Below are 17,032 nucleotides of genomic sequence, written 5' to 3' on the forward strand. Positions count from 1 at the left end.
GACGCTCTATCCACTGAGCCAAACCAGTTAGGGCTTATTTTTTTAAAATATATATTTTATTGATTTTTTACAGAGAGGAAGAGAGAGGGATAGAGAGTTAGAAACATCGATGAGAGAGAAACATCGATCAGCTGCTTCCTGCACACCTCCTACTGGGGATGTGCCCGCAACCAAGGTACATGCCCTTGACCAGAATCGAAGTCAGTCCGCAGGCTGATGCTCTATCCATTGAGCCAAACCAGTCAGGGCTAAAATGATGCATCTTGAAAGAACTTTCTAAATATAGTAACTGCAAATACTATCTTACCAGTAGGTTGGGGAAAAACTGGAGGAATGGTTCCAGGTGGTACAGCAGGAGGATAATTTGCAAATATCGGTGGAGGCAAAGGGAAATTCATTCCTAAGGAGCCCTATGGAAGTATTTGAAAGTTGTAAGACAGTGCAATAATAACAGCTCTAGTAATTAATTCAAACTTAGTAGAGAAGTCGTGAACAGTTCTCACCAACTGTTGTAGAGCAAAAAGTGCAGCTTTGTCCTTGGCTTCTTCTTCAGAATGGCACTGTGGCCCATGCACCAGCAAGCCATTAGGTAATTTCACCTGGCAAACTATCATTGTCTGAAAAAGAGAATGTGAAATGTCTATGAAAGTCTGGCTAGGAAACCAACTTCTTCCCTCAAAGCTTAGTTTAAACACGTAGAATAATTTTAACATTCTGTTAAAAAAAAAAATTCAAGAATTCAAAAGAGGACTATTTAAATTTTGCATTAGGCCCAGCCAGCGTGGCTCAGTGATTGAATGTTGACCTATGAAACAGAAGGTTATGGTTTGATTCCCAGTCAGGGCTGGGTTGCAGGATTGATCCCCAGTGTGGGGTGTGCAGGAGGAAGCTGATCAATGATTCTCTCTCATCACTGATGTTTCTATTTCGCTCTCCCTTTCCCCTCCTCTCTGAAATCAATAAAAATATATTTTTTAAAAAATGTTGCATTAGCATGCAAAAACTTTAGAATTATTACCTTATCTTTCAATGTTTACAAAATAAAATGCCTTATAAGCTAGCTGAAGCGTCGAGCATCCTAATGCAAATGAAAGCCAGCAAAACTGTTTTCTTTATACCAAGGCCTGGGAAACTAGGACTTATACTTGTATCTGTAAGTAAGGTTTCACTGGAACACAGCTGTGTCCATTCTTTTATGTAAACTCTATGGCTGTTTTATACTGTACCTGCACAGTTGAGTAGTTGTGATAGAGAGCACATGGCCTGCAAAGCCTGAAATATTTACTATCTGGACCTTTAGAGAAAAAAATTTGCTGGCCCCTGCATTACACCATCCTCCAAACAGCAGATATTTTGCCAATATGAATTAATTACCCAAATCTAAAAGATTCAGAGGTTTTATAGTTTTATATTCACATTTAAATTATAACTCTTTACATTATACTTCTTTATTTTACAAAAGGGATTCTTTCTTTTAAATTGTACTTTTTCAAAAGGTAGCAGAGTTTAACTTTGCTTTCTGTTTTAGGCAATAATGTATCAAGAACTCAGATGTAAAAAGGATAAAACATACTTTCTTGTAGCTAGTGGTCTTCAAGATGCAGTCTGGGGACCCTGAGGGTCCCTGAGACACCTTCCAGGTGTTGTTGAAGTCACAACTATTTTCATAATAGTATTAAGATGTTATTTGCCTTTTGACTCTCATTTTCCCACAAGTATACAGAAGACAAAAAGTTCATTGATATAGTTTCAGATTCTACATTGCAACTAACTTTCAAGAAAACACTACCTTTTACTGTAGTACCAAATATCCACAGTTATATGAAAAGGCTATTAAAATTTCCACCCCCCTGAAAAGATTTGTTTTTATTGATTTCAGAGAGAAAAAGAGAGAGAGAGAGAGAGAGAGAGAGAGAGAGAGAGAGAGGAGAGAGAGAGAAAAACATTGAGGGGGAATATAAGACAACTGGGGGGCTAGCAATCTGAATTTGTGCCAGTAACCAGTATTCTGATGCACATTCTCGCTAGTATAATTAAGCCCCATTCTTATCGTTAATGCTTGTCTAGCCTTGCAGAACCTGCTTCCCGGAATACTTCCATTGTACAGAGGCCATAAACCATGAATCATACATAACCCCCGGAGGGAGTTGGCAGCGCTGGTGCCAGTCAGGCCTGGCCTTTGGGTGTATTCTCACTTCCCCCATTCCAACCCACGGGGGGCTGCAAAGCCAGCAAAACGTCTGGAAGCCTGGTCCATATTTGGGAAACAAAGCAACTCAGGGGATAAAAGGGAAAGCTCCCCCTACATTCAAACACTCAGGCTTTGGAGACTGACTCCCCTGAGTCACCACACTAGTGCATCCGCAAATAAGGGTTTTTTCCTGAATCTTCCGAGTGCCCATTGTGTGTTTTCCAGTCGCCTGGTAATTTCTGCAACAACATCAATGATGAGAATCATTGACTGTCTACCTCCTGCACACCCCCTTTTGGGGATTGAGCCTGCAACCTGGGCATGTGCCCTGACTGGAAATCGAACCTTGGCACTGCTTGCCCTCCTCCCCCAGTTCATGGGTTGATGCTCAACCACTGAACCACACTGGCTCCATTTTTCAACTATCTATGTGAGGCCAGGTTTACTTGATTGATTTCAACCAAAACAATGTATCACGAGAGATTGAAAGTAAGAAGATAGGAGAATCTAGCTTCTTCTATTAAGCTAGACATGGAAAAGGTTTGCAAAAATGTAAAGCAAGGCCATTTACTACATTTTTTAAAAAACATATTTTTAAATAAATATTTAAAAACCTTTTAGTTTTAATTTCTAGTACAGTAAATATGGATAAAATACAAATAAACAAAATTTCTTTGAGGTCCACCCCCAAAAGTGGGGAGTTTCTAAGATCAAAAAGTTTGAACTAAGATTCTTAAGACCAGAGGTGGGGAACGTTTGGCCTGTTGGCTGTATAAGGCCTAAGAAATCATTTGGTCTGACCCAGCCTAGGCATTACGGTGAGTTAATTTAAAAAAATGTCTTTTTTTAGCCAAAGACTTTCAGTCAATTTATTTAAACTCAGTGTTAAAGAACATATTTAAATGGAACAGTAGTATACTATACCTGTGGTGTTCTAAGAAAGGAGAAATCTGGTTGTGGCATTCCAATAAGGGAACAAATTTTTGAGAGTTCAGTTACTGGTGTGGACACAGGAGGGATCTGGCTTGAAGCAGGCCAGCACACATTGTCTATAGACCGAACATGATGGTACTCACTAGCACTTTGAGGCTTGTTCACATAAGATGCTATCAAAAAAGAGAACAGGACATATCTGTATTAAGTGATATCTCAAATTAGGCAATTACTGCAAGGTTTCATAGAATAAGAGCAAAAAATTGTTAAAAGGTGAAAAGGGGAATCTCCCATGAAGCAAATTTAAGAACTATTCAGTACTGCCTAAAATTATTAAGAATTCAGTAAAGATTTTTTAGGTGATTGTAACTGATTAATGATATATGATTAAAATAGAAATTTTAAAATACAATTTTAGTAGCTGACAGCCAAAAATGAACATCTTGATAGATTAATGACTATCTATATATATAAAAGCCTAAGCAACCATTCGACCGGTAGCTATGACGCGCACTGACCACCAGGGGGCAGACGCTCAATGCACAGGCATAGAAACAAGGAACAGATTGATGAATCTCAGAGGGAAGGGGGAGGGGAGGGTGGAAAGAGATTAATCAAAGATCTTATATGCATACTAGAGGCCCAGTGCACGGATTTGTGCATAGGTGGGGTCCCTAGGCCTGGCCTGTGGGGATCGGGCCGAAACCGGCTCTCCGACATTCCCCGAGGGGTCCCGGATTGCGAGAGAGCACAGGCCAGGCCGAGGGACCCCACCGGTGTACGAATCCGTGCACGGAGCCTCTAGTATAGTTATGTTTCAGGCAAAATTTAAACAAGCAAATAGTTCTCTTGAGCTGATTTACAATTAATTCTTAAGTTTTGAGGCTTTTGCTTTAGTTTTCTCAGAAATTCATCTTACACTCTAAGATACAATAGGTGAACGTTTTTGTTGCTTCAAATGATGCTTGTTAGAATTATTTTTTCTGAAATTGTTTAAAAAGTTTTATATAGAAAATAATTTTAAAATTCTAAAAGTTCACATTCTTTATGATCAATAAACTCACTAATAAAACAAGAGCATATCCCAGTGAAGAATGAATCTAAACCTCTTCCTATCTTAGACTAAAAAAAGGTTAAGTGGCTTGCCCAAAGCTACTGATGGTGTTAGTTATGCAACATAGCCTGGATTCTGAGCTCTTGACTCTCAGGTATATGATTTTTTTCACTACTGAAACAAAGAAAAAGTTACTTGTTTTTGGCAGTGGGACCATCTTTATCTAATTTTGTTTTAAATTTATATTTTGGTCTATTTCAAGAGCATGTCTGTCACTATCTACATATATAAAAGCATAGGCAACCATTATGACTGGTTGATGGGATGACCAGTCGCTATGATGCTCAATGACCACTAGGGGGCAGACGCTCAATGCAGGAGTTGCCTCCCTGGTGGTCAGTGCGCTCCCACAGTCCTTCCCTCCGGCCAGTGGCCCCAATCACTGGCTAGGCTGAGGGACCTCACCAGTGCACGAATTCGTGCACTGGGTCTCTAGTATTAAACAATTAGTTTCCTAATAGTTATTGGAATTTTAATTAATTATTTATCCCAATATTAATTGGAGTATAAATGGAGGAAGGCTCTGGATTTCTTGCATATTTTGTTCCGTAATAAATTCAGATATATTTATTTCAAAATATTTTTTAGCTATCTGAGAAACTTCTATCCCACTGACTTTTGCACTAGTGATTCTTCCTATGTAATTATTTGCAGATAATTACATAGACAAAATACTAAAGTATAGGGGAAATAAGGGGCAGGGGCAATGATGGGTAGTTACTGAAATCCAGCTCCCTGCCAGATGTTGTGCTACAGGCTTCGTAGATTTTAAGTAAGTAACCACTTTCCAATGTCTGCCTCCATTAACTATTTTTAATAATTTAATAGCTTCTTTTATTTTTATGTTGGTAACATTATTTTAACATAATACTAACGTTAAGTTTTGCCACCTACAATGTGCTAGACACAGTGCTAACTGCTTTATATGTGCCATATAATCATCACAACAGTCATTTGAAATGTTATTCTCATTCTGTAAATAGAAAAAAAGAATTTTAGAAAAGTTGATATATTTAAGTTACATAATCATTCTTAAATTGCTGGGGGGAAAAAGGCTAGAATGTGAAAACCTTTCTAGGCTTGAGATCTGTAGAAGAAGTGTCTGTAATAGTCCAATTTCAGTATTCACAATAAGTCATTTAGAAACTATACATCTACTATTGGCTACATAGTTATTATATAAATGATATAAACATAAAAATTACACTTATTTGTTACTTTTAATTATATTCCTTTAAAAATAAAAGTAGTTTTATCTTTAAAAAGCACATGATAAAAAATAAACTGAATTTCTGAAATGAAACTGGTTATTAGTAGTTGTACTTAGTTTACTTACTTAATTTCTCATTTTGTTTAGGCTGTGAGGAAGGTCCATATTCATCTCTTCTATTACAGGAAACAATGACTTCATTACCAAACTGTTTCATTTCGTTCTTATGGTCCACACTACCAGAGCCATCAATTTTTAGAATTTCTTTAAGCATCCGTGTTCCCTTCTGTTTTAAAAATGAGTGATATGGAGATGGTGAGGGTAGCAGGAGAAAAGTTAACAGAATTACAGAGATTACTGTTCCTTCTTTTAATGAGTTACATTGTTAAAAATTAAAACAATAACTTCACTGAGATAGAGAATAAGGAAAATCAATAGCCTGGAGTAGAAAAAAACAACAAACCCCAACATTTCCCGGCATAACTTTTGACCAAACTGCCTAGTACTAATGTTTAAAAAGCAAGGGAGCTATGTATGGTCTAAAGAGAAAAAAGAAAAAAATGGCTTAATTGCCCAGGACAGCCTAGTTTTTCTCATGGAATGACAAGAATGATGCAACACATTAGCCCTAGCCAGTTTGGCTCAGTGGATAGAGCGTCAGCCTGCGAAGGGTCCCGGGTTCGATTCCGGTCAAGGGCATGTACCTTGGTTGCAGGCACATCCCCAGTAGGAGGTGTGCAGGAGGCAGCTGATCGATGTTTCTCTCTCATCGATGTTTCTAACTCTCTATCCCTCTCCCTTCCTCTCTGTAAAAAATCAATAAAATATATTATAAAAAAAAAAGATGCAACACATTAGATGAGAGAAAAGGGTTTAATTGGTTGCAGGGGGTGGGTATTCATGGCCAATGATGGTGAAATTACCATAGTACAAATTTCCTCCAAAATACGCACCATAGCGAATGACTGTGGTGACCAATGTTCTTCCCTGGGAGGCTCTTCGTGAGGAGATGACTGTGCTTCCTTTTCTCTGGAGATATTCAAGGATGCTAGAAAGTCCTCAAATCCAGTGTTAGGCTAAAAGAATAATATTTTGTGCATGAAGATGAAAGTATAAGGACAAAGAAAAAGCTACAAGTTGTATGTACAAAAATGATTTATAATTTTCACCAATCATCTAATTATGTGCTAGAGTGTGGGAAGATCAATTGAATAAATGGCCTTTTACCTTATCAACAGTTTTTGGATAACCAGTCCTAACCTTTTGGTTTTCTGAGACTTCCGTACTTTCATTTCTCTTCAGTAGCTTAGTATTATTACATTTGCCAGGCCGTCCAAATGTCTACAAAAGAGTATGAGTGAGCTTTTTGTGCAAATAAATTTTATAGTTACTAATTACTAGTGCTCTAAATACATCACTGTAAACTTTAAAATGTGGTATTCTCCCTTTTACATCATAAGAAAAAAAGGGGGCCTGTAAACTTGGATGAGGGAAAAAATTACATTTTTATCTTTATTAACTAATTTCTAAATAAGAATTTAGAATTTCCTTCAATTATGAATACAGGCAGTAAACCACAATAGGGGTGATTCTAATTCTATTTCAACATAACTGGTTTTCTTTTGCATTGAATATACTCTATTTTAGTTTTAAGACATTATTCTTAGAGAGTCCATAGGCTTCACCAAAGGTCCATGGCATGAAACATTCATAAACCCTTTTCTAGAATAAAGGAAATCATAGCATAGGAGTTGCAGAATAGGGTCTTAAAAGTCATATAATTAAATCATTTTACTGATATTTAACTATTAATGAATTCTATTTACTAAGAACCTATTATGTGCCAGACACATATTCTGCTAAGATATCATTTAATATATTAATAGTTATAAGAGATCTAATTTTTTCTAACTCTGTATTAGAATATAATATACATACAGAACATATGCACATCATCAGGCCACATATTGACTTTTTTAGATTAAAATTTGTTATACTTTGATTATAAAATGTATACATACTTCATATCAAACAGCAGAGACTACATAAAATAAAACATAAACTTCAGCTCCCCTCTGCAACCTAATTTGGCAGAATTAACCAGAAACTTTACTATGCTGATCCATATATTTTCATTGTATATATATGTATATGCATACTTTGCAAATTTATATTTATGCATACATACATGCATTTATGTATGTAGGTATATTTAGATGATATGTGTTGAGAGAGACAAGTGATCTATTTTTATCTATTTTTTAAAGATGAAGATCTTGAGGCTGAGAGAGGTAATGAATTGCTCCAGCCACCCAACTATTAAGATTTCAGGTATTTCTAGTTCCAAATCCTGAACTCTAACTGTGCATGCAACCTCCCATCCAGTGACCCTCAGGTTATACTTTAGCACCCTCTTGCAACAAAACTTAGGAATTGACTGAAAATTTGGCTGCAAAATTCAGTCAGATGCCACAAAGCCACCAATTGGAATAAGAAGCTGGCTATTAGGTATTTCGTTTTAAGAAAGCTTACCTGATTATTTGACATTTTTTGTGACCAACTCTCAGTTTTAGGGCTCCTACATTCTTCCTTAACTAGAGACAAGAAAATAGAAATTTTGATAAATTAAAAAAACTCACCACACACCAATTACATTTACCAAATATTTACCACTTCAAGGTACTTTGTTAAAAATTCACATAATTCCAAAAAGATGAAAATCCTGATCTTGAAGAACTATAATCTAGATTAGAGGAGAAGAGATACTCATAGGTAACAACAGCAAGAAAAAGGAAAGGGGGCATCTAACTGAGCCTTGAAGGATAATAGGTTTCCAATGGGCAGAATAAGAGGCTAAGTATTCCAGGCAAAGGAAATAATAGGAGAAATGACATGGAAACAGAGAACAAGGAATGTGTCTCTTCTCTCAATAGACCAGTTCTGCTAGAAGTGAAGGAGTATAATGGAATTTAATTGAACTCCAGAAGCAGGTTGGTGCCATAATCTGAGAGGTATTGAAGACTATAGAATACACTGGTAGACAAAGGGCAATCAAACATAGAAAGGTTTTGAGCAGATAGTAGTGATCTAATAAGAAGATTAAAATGTCAGTGGCTTATTAAGAGACAAATTAGGATGCTATTTTAGTATTAATGTTAAGGATAAATTGGGGAAATGGTAGGGGAAATGGAAAGGATGAATTAGAAGATGAAGGAAGAAAGTAAAAAAGAAAAGAAGAAAAAAGGAAAGAGGAAAGGAGGGAGAAAGGACAAAAATAAGAGATGGTGAGGAAAGAAGTAGGGGAAGGGGATGGGAGGGAGGAAAAGGGATAGAATGAGAGCAGAGGAGGAAGGGACAAAGCTAGAATAGGAAGGGAAGAGCAGGAACAGAGAGAGGAAAAGAAAGGGGGAGGGGGAAAAGGAAGGTAAGGGAAGGAAGGAAAAGAGGAAAGGAAATAATTTTGTAAAAAGGAGGAAAACAAAAAGTGAGTAGACAGGTATCAACATTAAACCTTTATTGAGACACACTCACAAGAAAAGTAATTAGAATTCCACATAATGCAAATAATTTACATACATTTATGTAAACAATAATTTTAAGAATAATCACAATGTATTTCAATTAAATATAAAACCTTCAAGTTATATTTATCATATTTATGGGGACATTAATCTGTACATTGGAACCTCGGTTCTTGAACTTAGTTCCAGAAGGCTGTTCGAGAAGTGATTTGTTCGAAAAGCAAATCATTTTTTCCCTTAGAAAGAATGTAAATTGAATTAATCCATTCCAGACCCACAAATGATTTCATTTTAACCTTTCTTATATATAGTACATGTCTAATGTACTGTTTAATCTATAAATAAACACTTTTTTTTCTTAAATTTATTGTACCATCCCCTACCATTCCTAAAGGAATCACTTTCAGCACTGGGTCCAGAGATGTCTTTCAGGTCAGCTTGAAGCACCTTTGCTTGTTCTTATCACTGCCTCTGAAATGCTGTCACCTGGCAGTTTTTCTTTTATCCAAATCAACAATAGTTTTTCTACCTCTTTATAATTGCCTGTGATCATTGTTTCTTTCAAACTCTTGATGGCCTCTTTATGTTTTAAAATTATGCTAATTGTTGACTTCCCCAGCAACAAACGCATTCTCTCCTTTGTTTGTGGCCTAACAGATGCTTTTTGTCATGCTGAGGTATCAGTAAGAAACGATTATCAATTTCAAACACAGAAGTTTGGTTTGACTACCAAGACATTTTTTTCTGTGGAGGTTTGACTATATTTAACTTAAAATATAAAAGGAAAAATAATATAAAGATATTAGTATAAAAATATAGTCTAGCAGTTACCGAACTTAACCAAAGTTATACAACCACAAAAAATTTTTAAAATTACTTTCGAAATAGGAATTTTTAGGGGTAAAATAGGCAGGTTTAGGGAATTTTTAAAATTAAGGAGGTCCATGGAAAAAGCACAGGCTACCTGGAGCTGCAAAAAGTTACATTTCCATAAGACAAGGGAGAGGCAGAAGTTACATTTCCATAAGATAAGGAAGTTGGGAGAGGCAGCAGTTACATTTCCAAAAAATTAGGCAACTGGGAGTAGCAAAAGGTCTATATTTACAAAATAAAGGAGGGCCTCGCATGTCCCATGTGAGGTTTGACCTTTGAGCTCAGGAGTAGCTATAGTGACCAAATCAAAGGGGAATAGTGGCCAATCAGAGGGGATATCGAGGCACAAAAACAGCAGCCTTTATAAACCAGGAAAAAAGGAACTCGGTGGGACAGAGTCCCACACATGGGATTCTGTGCTGTGAGATTCTTTCCCCCTCCCCACATGGGAGTCTGTACTTGTTCTTCAATAAATTTCCACCTTTACATAAATCTATCTATCTATAAAAGCCTACCATCTTCTATCAGTGGTTTTATTCTTAGACTCCGATGGACAGTCTGGGACAATCCATCCTGCCAGGGGAACACTGCACGTTCCAGTCCAAAATTTCCGTATCACTTTTTAGAAAAATATTTTAAAGCACTATTTTAATACTACATGTACTATGTAAATACATAAAATAGCATGCATATATAATGTATAATTTACATATATAAAAGGCTAATATGCTAAGTATCCATCCGGGTAATGATGTCACGTAGCAACGCCTGGTTCCCTCTCCCTAGCGACTAGCCTCCTTGCAGTTTCTTCAGCCCAGGAACATGACTTGCTTTATAGCCAGGTGGAAACATTTTACACTTTAACCAAATGTCTGTGAAGCATTTTCCCGTGCCTCATCTCATTTGATCCTCACAGAAGTCCTGGAGTAGGTAGATAGGAGACTGGGTGGAATCTGACTTTCTTTTCACTAGCTGGAAAACGGACATTCAGAAAGCCTAGAAACTTTACCCTACTGAAAAGAAGAAATGGTGGACCTTGAAAATGACTTCAGGTTTTCTTATTGCACAGAATATAGTCAAATACTGCTGCAGTTAAATATTTTACCCTTTGTTCTCCCTGCGTGATCTACAATAATAATTTGCTTCGTGTTGAAATTTACTGCTGTGTTGCTGACAATTACCTGAAAGAGAAGTTGGGATGCTTCACTGGGCTGGAAAAAGTTTAGCTATATCAGAAAGCAGGTCTAATTAAGCAAGTTTATTCTATATCTATAAAAGGCTAAGTTGACTTGTGCATGCGCGATACATATAAAGCTCTCGTTGGTGCCAATTGTATGCGTGTGTTTTGATTTGTCATTGTTGATTGTGAATTTGGTTGACACTTCTATTATATAGCAATATTAAAATATTTCCTCTAATTAATTTCCTTTCAATGTGCACAAATTCGTGCACCAGGCCACTAGTATATAATAAATTAGAATCTAGTATTTGAAGCTTCCTCTGCTGGAGAGCTCTTTAGCAAACTTTCTGCATAGCTTACTCCATTTCACTCATTTTATTTGGGTCTCTGTTCAAATGTTATGTCCTCAAAGAGGCATTCCTTGACCACCTATTTAAAATAGGACATCTTTATCACTCTAGCCTCATAAACAGCTTTATTTTTCATCACAGCATTTATCATTACTATAGATTATGGAATTTATTGTTTGTCTATGATCAGGTTCCACTTTAGAATGTAAAAACTTGTCTGTTTTATTCATTCATGCCCAGCATCTTGAACATAATAGTTTAAGAAGTAGCAGTTTAATAGATAAATGAATAACAAATGAGTCAATTTGGGAATACTTTGATCAAGAGAAGAGAAAAAGTGCAAGATGAAGATTCTTATCTCTGCATCTCCTACTGTGACTAACACATACTAGACACAACTGCAAAAAGGAAAAAAGGAAAAATATAAAAACTAGGTAAGAGAATATTGATAACAAAATATTTGTACAGATTTTTAGCAAAAATCTGTAATATAGTTCGGAGTAACTTAATTAGCATGAAGTGTTTATACACAAAAAAGGAAGTGGATTACTTTAAATAAAATTTATCTCAAAAAGCAGTTAGAGCCCAGCCGATGTGGCTCAGTGGCTGAGCATTGAACTACGAAGTAAGAGGTCATGGTTTGATTCCCAATCAGGGCACATGTCTGGGTTGCAGGCTTGATCCCCAGTAGGGGTGTGTAGAAGGCAGCCGACCAATGATTCTCTCTCATCATGGATGTTTCTATCTTTCTATTCCTCTCCGTTCCTCTCTGAGAGCAATAAAAATCTATCTATCTATAAAAGCCTAAGCGACTGAACGACCAAATGACCAGTCGACTGGTTGCTATGACATGCACTGACCACCAGGGGGCAGATGCTCAATGCAGGAGCTGCCCCCTGGTGGTTAATGCGTTCCTCCCACAGCCAACCTCCTGCGGCCGGCAAATCTCCCACGGCCAGCTAACCTCCCATGGTCCCTCCCCCTGGCTGGCCACGATTGGTCCTGATCGCTGGCCAGGCCGAAGGACCCCACCCGTGCATAAATTCGTGCACCGGGTCTCTAGTATATTATAAAAATAAAGTAGAGCAGAGGTATAAGTAAAAATGTCTGAGTAAGAATCTCTAAAAATTCTCTCCTACATAAAAGCAATGAGAAAATGGACATAATAACCAAAATTCAAATTTTCAGAATTATGGAAGTTAATCAAAGGCTGGCAGCAATTAGGGGAATGCTTATTCAAGAAAAGACAAAATTGCCCTGGCTGGTGTGGCTCGGTTGGTTGGGCATCATCTTGTGCACCGAAGGGTGGTGGGTTCAGTCAGGGCACATACTCAGGTTTCGGGTTTGATCCCTGGTCAGGGTGGGTGCAATTGATCCATGTCGCGCTCTCTCTCTCTCTCTCCCTCCCTCTCCCCCTCTCTAAAATCAATAAAAAACATATTCTCAGGTGAGGATGGAAAAAAAAAAAAGACAAAAATCTCAGTAAGGATAGTGAGCTTTGTGGCATTTTAAATTGCTCTAATCCCATTTCACGGTCTCCAACTCCACATAGCCTTCAGAAATAATAGCTAGCATTTTTGGTGAAAACCCATAAGCCTGGCTGCCACCAGAGAGATCAGAATAAGGTTGATCTTTCACAGTGTTATTCCTAACAGTCTATGATGTCAGTATTACCATGATATCAAAATCAAAGACATCACATGAAAAGAAAAGAAAAAATATCCCTTATGAATACAGACGCAAAAATCCTCAAAAATTACTAGCAAACCAAAATCTTGTAGCATACAAAAATGATTATACACCATGATCTAGTGGGATTTATCCCAGGAATGCAAGGCTGTTTCAATATATGAAAAACAATCAATGAGATATACCATATTAATGAATAAAGGGATGAAAACCATATAACCATCTTACTAGACACAGAAATAGCATTTGACAAAATCTAACAACCTTCCAAGAAAAACAAAAAACACCCTATGAATAGAAGGGAATTTCCTCAACTAACAAAGGGCATCTGCCAAAACCCCACAACTACTATTACACTTAATGCTGAAAAATTGAAAGCTATCCCTAAGATCAAGACAAGATAAGAATGTTCACTCTCACCACTTCTATTCAACATTGTACTGGTAGTTCTAGCCACAGCAATTAGGCAAGAAAAAGAAATAAAGGCATCCAGATTGTACAGGAAAAACTTAAAACTATATATGCAAACGCCACAAAAAATTAGGGATTATAAATAAGTTCCAAAAGGTGGAAGGATATATAATCAATACACAAAAGTCCGTTTTATTTCCATATATAGCAACTAGTAGCCTGGTGCACAAAAATTTGTGCACTCGGGGGTGAGGGTGAGGGGTGGGGCCAGACCCCTCAGCCCGACCTGCACCCTCTGTCATGTTCTGGGACCCTGGCCACTCCTGGCCTAGGCACAGGCCTACAGACTTGGGCAGCCTGGCTCCCGAGGCCTCATTTTATCAAGAGAACAAAGTCAGTGTTAGTTACAGCCCTCACAGAACCCAGTACACTGCATCTGTGCATACAACTGCCTCGTTCATGTGCCTGCTTCGCCCTACTGAATTACTAACATCTTGAGGACATAGCTCTGTCCTATCCTGCTTCAACTTCAGTGCTTGGCCTGGTGCCATGGACCTGATAGGGTTTCTTGAGTGAGTGAATAATGAGTGAGTGAATGAGTGAATGAATGAGCAAGTAAGTGAATGAGCAAGCAGCTACCAGCAGGGATAGTTCGCATTCTGCTCTGGGCTGCCTGACGCAAACCCCGGGAAGTTCCCGCCCTGCTCCCAGCAGCCCCATTCCCCTCTGCCAGCTGCATAGTTCCTGCAGGGCAAAGGCGGCCCAGGTGTGTGTTTTGGCAGATCGGTGCATTAGCACCTGCCAGCCTCCGATCCCCACGGGAGAGCCGTTTGTGGGCGTGGCCAGTGGCAGATCCGTGCATTATCACCTGTCAGCTGGGGATCCCCCCTGGGAGGGCTGTTTGTGGGCGTGGCCAGTGGCCGATCGCTGCGGTCCCCCCGCCAGCCCTGGGTCTGTTCTCATACGGGCCGCCTGCTGCCTGGGTCGCAAATAGCAGGCCCGGATGGCAGCGAGGCAGGCAGGATGGCGCTGTCCCGCCCTGCCTGCTGTATGCAAATTAGCCGCCATCTTTGTTGGCGGTTAACCACCATCTTGGTTGGCAGTTAATCTGCATATCGCCCTGATTAGCCAATGGGAAGCGTGTCGGAGGTACAGTTAATTACCATGTTTGTCTATTATTAGATAGGATGAACAATAAAAAATTTTTTTAAAGAAAATATTTCTGCCCTAGCCAGTTTGGGTCAGTGGATAGAGCATCACCTGAAGACCAAAGGATCCTGAGTTCGATTACGGTCAAGGGTACCTTGGTTGCAGGCTCCTCTCTGGCCAGGGCCCTGGTAAGGGCTCGTGCAGGAGGCAACCAATTGATGTGTTTCTTTCACACTGATATTTCTATCTGTCTTTCCCTCTCTCTTCCACTCTCCCTAAAAATCAATGGAAAAATATTCTCGGGTGAGGATTAACAGCAACAACAAAATAATAATAATAAAAAGAAAATAGTTCCATTGACAATAGCAGTAAAAAAATAAAATACTTAGGACTAAATTTAACCAAAAAAGTGCATGACTTGCCCAGCAGTATGGCTCAGTGGTTGAGCATCAACCTATGAATCAGGTCACGTAGTTCAATTCCCTGGTCAGGTCAGGACACATGTGGGGGTTGCAACCTCGATCCCCAGTAGGGGGCATGCAGGATGCAACCGATCAATGATTCTCTTCACCACTGATGTTTCTATCTTTCCCTCCCTCTCCCTAAAAAAAAAGTGCAAGACTTGTACACTGAAAATTACAATACCATCACTGAAATAAATTAAAGACCCAAATAAATGGAAAGACATTTTGCATTCATGGATAGGAAGACTTAATATTGTTAAAAAGACAATACCACCTAAAGTGATCTACGGATTCAACATAATCTCTATAAAAATTCCAATTGCCACTTTTGCAAAAATAAATAAGCTGGTAATAAAATTCATATGAAAATGCAAGGGATCAGTACAGACAAAACAATCTGGGTGGAAAAAAGTTGGAGTCAAACACTAGTTTAGTTTCAAAACTAAAACAACAAAAGTACAGTAATTAAGATGGTGTGTTGTTCCCATAAAAATGGCATATAGACCAATGGAATGGAATGAAGAAGCCAGAAATAAACCTATACATTTGTGGTAATCTGATTTTTGACAAGGGTGCCAAGACAATTCAATAGGGAAAGAACAGTATTTAAGCAAATGGTGCTGGGACAACTGGATATCCATATGTAAAAGAATGAATAGAGATTCCCCTACCTCATACCATATTCAAACACAAAAATGGAAAAAAAGAACTAAATGTAAGAGCTAAAACTATAAAACTCTTAGGGAAAAAAAAGGTGTCAATCTTTGTGATCTTGGATTAGGCAATGCTTTCTTGGTTATGACAACTAAAGCAGAAGCAACAACAAAAAAAGTAGAAAAAATATTGGATAAGCCTGAGGTATACAGAATACATAAAGAATTCTTATGAAGCAAGAATAAAAAGACAAATAACCCAATTTTAAAATGAGCAAGTAATTTGAATAGACATTTCACCAAAGAAGATATACAAACAGCCAATAGGCACATGAAAAGATGCTCAACATTACTTGTCGTTAATGAATGATAAGTGAAAAGCAGAAAGAGGGTTCACTTTACACTCACTAGGATGGCTATAATAAAAAAGATGGGCAATAACAAGTGCTATAGAGGATGTGGAAAAGTTAGGCCCTTATACATTGCTGATAGAAAGTAAAATGGTACAACTAATTTGGAGAAAAGTTTGATAGTTCCACAAAGTGGTAAACATAGATACAACATGACTCAGTAATTCCACTCATTCATATATACCCGAGAACTGCAAACATATGTTCACACAAAAATTTGTACACAGATATTTACAGCAGCATTATTCATTATAACCCCAAAGTGGAAACTTCCCAAATGTCCATCAATAGGTGTATGGTAAACAAAATGTAGTATTTGTACAATGCAATTTGTTTTAGCCAAAAAAAGGAATGAAGTATTGATACATGCCTCAACATACAACACTGAAGACCCCTGAAAACATTATGCCTATAGAAAGAATCCAGCCATACCCCTAGCTGGATAGCTTATTTGGATGGAGCACCAAGAGGCTGCAGGTTCGATTTCCAGTCAGGGCACATACCTAGATTGCCAGTTCGATCCCTGGGCTGTGTACAGGAGCAACAGTTTGATGTTTCTCTCTCTCTCTCTCTCTCTCTCTCTCAAATCAATAAAAACATGTCCTTGAATGAGGATTAAAGAAAAAAAAGAAGCCAGCCATAAAATGTCACACATATTTTATGATTCCATTTATATGTAACTAGGGGCCCGGTGCACAAAAATTTGTGCACTCGGCTCTCTCTCTACAAATCAATAAAAACATGTCCTTGAATGAGGATTAAAGAAAAAAAAGAAGCCAGCCATAAAAGGTCACACATATTTTATTATGACATTTATATGTAACTAGGGGCCCGGTGCACAAAAATTTGTGCACTCGGGGGGGGGGGGGGGGGGCCTCAGGCCG

The 17,032-nt window shown here is 38.1% G+C and overlaps 1 protein-coding gene across 7 annotated transcripts in view; it reads right to left on the reverse strand.

Moving 5' to 3' along the window:
• The window catches only part of XRN1 (5'-3' exoribonuclease 1), a 203,104-nt gene that overhangs the window by 7,146 nt on the left and 178,926 nt on the right, over positions 1-17,032 (reverse strand). For 4 of the 7 annotated variants that reach the window (XM_014542160.1, XM_014542162.1, XM_014542157.1 and 1 more), the window contains 7 exons: positions 7,981-8,042; positions 6,676-6,789; positions 6,372-6,524; positions 5,575-5,734; positions 3,116-3,297; positions 504-617; positions 308-410 (listed from right to left, as the gene is read on the reverse strand). In XM_014542160.1, coding sequence (XP_014397646.1) covers positions 308-410; positions 504-617; positions 3,116-3,297; positions 5,575-5,734; positions 6,372-6,524; positions 6,676-6,789; positions 7,981-8,042 — 888 coding nt within the window. The remainder of the gene's footprint in view (positions 1-307; positions 411-503; positions 618-3,115; positions 3,298-5,574; positions 5,735-6,371; positions 6,525-6,675; positions 6,790-7,980; positions 8,043-17,032) is intronic. The other 3 variants (XM_014542161.1, XM_014542158.1, XM_014542159.1) reach the window with 2 other exon arrangements.

Source organism: Myotis brandtii, unplaced genomic scaffold (genome assembly GCF_000412655.1).
Source record: "Myotis brandtii unplaced genomic scaffold, ASM41265v1 scaffold291, whole genome shotgun sequence".
Classification (NCBI taxonomy): Eukaryota; Metazoa; Chordata; class Mammalia; order Chiroptera; family Vespertilionidae; genus Myotis; species Myotis brandtii.